The following is a 6134-nucleotide window of genomic DNA, read 5'->3' on the forward strand; positions in this document are numbered from 1 at the left end:
TGAGCGGTGGAGGTCAGATGTGAGAGAGGACTGTATCATTACAGCGCCCTCTGCTGTTATTGCCCTGCTCTGTTCGGTGACGTCACATCATGGCGCGATACATACTGTCTCAAACATGTATCTTTCGGTTCAGTCGAGGATTTAACAACAGCCAGCGGCTCAGAGCATCTACAAACTTCTCGAACACAAGTGTGATACACGATAGACAGAATCAGCGTTTCACGGTGACTCTTGACAGCGGCGGTAAGAGAAAAGCACGTTTTCATGTCTTTTTGACATTCAGACCATCGAAACACCGCTGATTCACAACGCGCTGTCTAATAGTTAGTCAGCACTTTCGATTATTAGACTGGCTGTATATGCTCAAATCAAATTCCTTGTAATTGTGTTAACAACATACTAATATTACTGAATCAGGAGCAGTGAGCAGTGCAGTCCTGAAATACTCTCTCAGTGAGGATCAGCAGGTGGAGCTGATCTCTACAGAGGTTCCTGAATCACACAGGGGCAAAGGTGCAGCAGCTCACCTGGCAAAGGTGAGAGCACGCTTCAGCTTACTCACTTCTGCCGTTTCCTGAGACTCAATAATGAACATCTTTTTTCTTTTTTTTCTTTAGGCTGCTCTGGATTTCGTTGTTGAAGAAAATTTGACAGCGAGGATATCCTGTTGGTACATTAGAAAATATGTAGATGAAAATCCACATCTTGGATACCAGGCTTATATTGAAGACGAATAAAGACATAATTAAACAACAACTTAAAGGAAGATTTTACATACATCTTACCTCCTTTACAACCTGACTCTGCAGTGTTTTGACAGGATGAACAGATAGTTTCTGGAGCCAACAAGTTGGCTACAAAATAGGTACAAATAAACAAATGATGGATGTACAAAGTCAAAGTCACCTTTATTTATATAGCACTTTAAACAAAATACATTGCGTCAAAGCAACTGAACAACATTCATTTGGAAAACAGTGTCTCAATAATGCAAAATGATAGTTAAAGACAGTTCATCATTGAATTCATTGATGTCATCTCTGTTCAGTTTAAATAGTGTCTGTTTTAATTTGCAATCAAGTCAATGATATCGCTGTAGATGAAGTGACCCCAACTAAGCAAGCCAGAGGTGACAGCGGCAAGGAACCGAAACTCCATCGGTGACAGAATGGAGAAAAAAACCTTGGGAGAAACCAGGCTCAGTTGGGGGTCCAGTTCTCCTCTGATCAGACGAAACCAGTAGTTCAATTCCAGTCAGATTGTGCAGAAGAATCATCTGTTTCCTGTGGTCTTGTCCTGGTGCTCCTCTGAGACAAGGTCTTTACAGGGGATCTGTATCTGGGGCTCTAGTTGTCCTGGTCTCCGCTGTCTTTCAGGGCAGTAGAGGTCCTTTCTAGGTGCTGATCCACCATCTGGTCTGGATACGTACTGGATCCAGGTGACTGCAGTGACCCTCTGATCTGGACACAGACTGGATCTGGTGGCTACGGTGACCTTGGAACAAGAGAGAAACAGACAAATATTAGCGTAGATGCCATTCTTCTAATGATGTAGAAGGTACATGTTATGTGAAGTGTTCCGGTTCCAGTTTACCTAATTAATGCAGCCTAAAAATCCTTTAACGGATTTGGATATTAAAAGCATATTAGTATGTTATGTGTATGCCAGGTTAAAGAGATGGGTCTTTAATCTAGATTTAAACTGCAAGAGTGTGTCTGCCTCCCGAACAATGTTAGGTAGGTTATTCCAGAGTTTAGGCGCCAAATAGGAAAAGGATCTGCCGCCCGCAGTTGATTTTGATATTCTAGGTATTATCAAATTGCCTGAGTTTTGAGAACGTAGCGGACGTAGAGGAGTATAATGTAAAAGGAGTTCATTCAAATACTGAGGTGCTAAACCATTCAGGGCTTTATAAGTAATAAGCAATATTTTAAAATCTATACGATGTTTGATAGGGAGCCAGTGCAGTGTGGACAGAACCGGGCTAATATGGCCATACTTCCTGGTTCCTGTAAGAACTCTTGCTGCTGCATTTTGGACTAGCTGTAGTTTGTTTACCAAGCGTGCAGAACAACCACCCAATAAAGCATTACAATAATCTAACCTTGAAGTCATAAATGCATGGATTTACATTTCTGCATTTGACATTGAGAGCATAGGCCGTAATTTAGACATATTTTTGAGATGGAAAAATGCAGTTTATAAATTACTCGTCATCCAGTTTTTTATATCGACTATGCATTCCATTAGTTTTTCAAATTGGTGTGTACTGAGCCTTGAGGTACTCCATACAGCACCTGTGATCGATATGATACATCTTCATTCACTGCTACGAACTGATGGCGGTCATATAAGTACTATTTAAACCATGCTAATGCACTTCCACTGATGCCAACAAAGTGTTCAAGTCTATGCAAAAGAATGTTGTGGTCAATTGTGTCAAACGCAGCACTAAGATCCAATAAAACTAATAGAGAGATACACCCACGATCAGATGATAAGAGCAGATCATTTGTAACTCTAAGGAGAGCAGTCTCAGTACTATGATACGGTCTAAATCCTGACTGGAAATCCTCACATATACCATTATTCTCTAAGAAGGAATATAATTGTGAGGATACCACCTTTTCTAGTATCTTGGACAGAGAAGGGAGATTCGAGATTGAGATACAAATGAATGAATGGCTCAATTCATGCAGTCCTGAGAGTGTTGAAACTTTAGATGTGTCAGATATTTTATTTTAAACTTGTCTGTCATCCAGACTGGTTAACTATTAAAATACAAATTTATCAATCTATTAACCATCTCAGTGCATAGCAATCGCTCTATTGCTTAGAAATAATGTTACTAGTGTTATTATTATTATTATTATGTTATTATTTTTATATGAAAGCCCTACTGAATTCAGTAAGTGGGGGTGTTATCAAAGACTGTAGAACTTATTCTTAGACTTTGGTGTTATTCAATAACTCCATGCATACATTTCAGAAATCTTCACTTTTTGTTAAACCTAAGTTAAATCCCTCTGTAATTATTATGATTAATTATTAATAATTATTAAGATAATTATTTTCAGCATCTGAAACACAAAGGTTTGTGTTCCAAATCATGATGTTCCACTTTCTGAAAAGCAATGAGTAAAGTCGGACATTTCTTATTATTTAAAAATTTAATTTCACAGTTTAAATTCACATTTTATTACATGACTACATCACAAACTTCAGGTAGGTGTCCCACATTGCTCTAATTTACCCATGTCGATTTATCTGTCAGTTAGGAAAGTGATTTATTTTGATTTTTACTTTTGACAAGGTAAAAATAAGTTTGTTTAAATTTAATTTCCGTAAGTGGCACAGTCCCAGTCACGTGCAGAGGAGGGTGCAGTGGGTGCTTGAGCATCAGCCCCTTTTCCCCTTGATGGCCAAAGTGCCCTTTTGTCAAGGAAATTTAGTATTATTATTTTATTAAACACCCTTTTGTGAAGGCCTGCCCAAGGACAATTGATGAATAATAATTTAGCCGTAATTATCCACATGCTGACCTTTCACCTGATGATCTCATCCAGGATGATCCCTCACATTCAGACACCTTTAGTAATTAAGCGGACTAATATCTTCAATATAACGTCTGCAGCTGCCGGTAAGTGAAGGTCTCAGTGGAGCTGTGTGCTTGTTTACTTATTATTAAATTGTTATTATTTTACAAGAACGATGTGAAGAGAGCATACACAGCGGATGTTTATATTGCTGTGTGTACTGTAGCCTTTGGAAGTAACGTTAGTTGCAGCAAGTACTATTTTTGTTCCTAATGACAAATTCATGATTGGTATATAAAGGCTACTACGAACACCTTTTTTCCCATTTTTATCATAGAATAAGGCAGGAAATATATCTTATAGTTTATATACTAAATGATATGTAAGTCAGTACTGCATTATTCATATGGTTTATTTATTTATTACCTGGAGATAACCTGAAAAACAATTATAAACCATATGTTTTTGCAATCGTGTGTATATTGTCTTCACGTTTCATCAGTAAAAATGTTTCTGCTATTCATTCAGTTCATCTACAGTGATATCATTGACTTGATTGCAAATAAATGCACAGACACTATTTAAACTAAACAGAGATGACATCACTGAATTCAATGATGAACTGCCTTTAATTATCATTTTGCATTATTGAGACACTGTTTTCCTAATGAATGTTGTTCAGTGCTTTGACGCAATGTATTTTGTTTAAAGCACTATAGAAATAAAGGTGATTGATTGATTGATGGATTTTGTGTATATCAGTGGTTTTCAACCTGTGGGCGATGGTATTGCAGGTTGGCCGCCAATTACTATTAAAATAAATAATAATATTCATATATCTAAAAATGTCATTACATAATATCTTTTCTTATATATAATTAAATTAACAAAAAAACTAAGATTAAACTGTAACTATGCTTCCACTGTTCGAGCTCACTGATTGGTTTAAGAATAAACCGCCAATTTATTTTTGATATGTTTGCTGCATATGCTACAGAATAACAGCAGTACCAAGCGGTGCCAGCCCGAGTTATTTTCTGTTCATTGCCAGTTCATTCAATAAAGACAGTTAACAATGTAGCTTTTGAGAACTAAGTTATTAACCCAACAATAGCGGTGTCAGTTTATTTTGTTGCAGTGGTTTGCGCAAACATATGTTTGGTTGTGTGGGCCGCTAGTTGAAAAAGGTTGGGAACCACTGGTGTATATATTAGAGATTTCCTGCATGTCCTAAGTCATTACTTATTTGAGTCTGTTTTGGTCTTTCTGTGCCGAGAGTGCCCTCTGGCTTCGAGTATGAATGAAACACACTGCATGAGAGCGTTCAGCATTTTCATTTTAGATATGAATAAAACGTCAGGTCATAAAAAGGCTATTGATACTCTTTGAATTTAAATCTAGAAACCTCTGTGTGAACACACCTGCCCAAATAAAGCACAGGGGAAGAATTTGCATTTTTTTTTCAAAATTAAATATTTATTAAATATAAAAAAGACAGCTAAGGTTGCTCCACAGAAAGGAATATAAACAAAATTGCCTGTTCTCTTTTGTTCTTGAGGTTTGATTGAGAAAAGTTTAAAGGGCATCAAGGGATCTTGTCTTTGTATGTTATCTGACTAAAAACTATTCATACTTCGAACTATTATTACAGTAGTCTAGATGGAAATAGGGGTCCACACGCACCCCCCGGCTTTTTTTATGCCACCTGATTTTTTAAAATCCTTAAAGTGTCTATTTTCATAATCTGCCAGGTGCCAAGCTGAAATAATGTCCCAAAGGCTTCTTTTTTAATCCTTTGCTGCACCCGACCGGAACCCAAAAAAATGATATAGAAAGTGGCATAACATTAGAAGTAAACAACATACAGAGACAAAAGAACACATTTTCCCATACAATTCTGACCCCAGGAATTTAATGGAATGGTTATTTTTGACATTTGACAACATATTAACCTTATTTCTGGACAAAAATAGCAAAAAATGGCCAAAGATGTGTAGAGGATCAACAATTTTTTCGTTTTCTCAAGCGCATAGGGTGATTTTTTTCCCCCACAACCTGTTATTTATTTATCATTCAAGTGTCTATTTTAAGATTAAATTGGGTACCAAGCTGAAATAATGTCCAAAATGCTTTATTGTTAACCCGTAGGCACCAAACCCGAAAAATCTAAATATGATTTAAAGTGGCATAACTTTTGATGTAAACAACTCACAGAGACAAATGGACACATTTTTCAATACAATTCTGACTCCAGAAATTTTTATTTGTCATGTTTTATAACATCTTGACCATCTGTGGTCAAAAAGAGCAAAAAAAAAAAGTTCGTTTGACAGCGTTTTTATTATACTTAGCAGCCTGAAATAGGGTTTATTTGAACCTTTTACTTCACCTATCCTGAACCTGAAGATATTTAAAATAGTTTTACTTTTGAAGTTAACAAAACAAAGCAAATTAACTTAAATTAAAAAAAAAAAAAAACTACAGAAAAAAATCCAAAAAGGTCAAAAAAGTTGACTGAGCATAAACTGCAAGTTTTTGATTTTTGGGGCTTTGCAGCTGACAGTTGGTGGTCGTCGGTTCGTACCTGCAGATCACCAT

The 6134-nt window shown here is 36.6% G+C and overlaps 1 protein-coding gene across 1 annotated transcript; it reads left to right on the forward strand.

Annotated features, from left to right (window-relative positions):
• Positions 1-48: 48 nt before the first annotated feature.
• im:6904045 (protein NATD1) lies at positions 49-899 on the forward strand. The gene is made up of 3 exons (XM_026200697.1): positions 49-243; positions 418-536; positions 618-899. The coding sequence occupies exons 1-3, from the start codon at positions 90-92 to the stop codon at positions 735-737; spliced, it is 393 nt and encodes a 130-aa protein (XP_026056482.1). The 5' UTR covers positions 49-89; the 3' UTR covers positions 738-899.
• The last annotated feature ends 5235 nt before the right edge of the window (positions 900-6134 follow it).

This window comes from Carassius auratus, chromosome 3 (genome assembly GCF_003368295.1).
Source record: "Carassius auratus strain Wakin chromosome 3, ASM336829v1, whole genome shotgun sequence".
NCBI classification, from domain to species: Eukaryota; Metazoa; Chordata; class Actinopteri; order Cypriniformes; family Cyprinidae; genus Carassius; species Carassius auratus.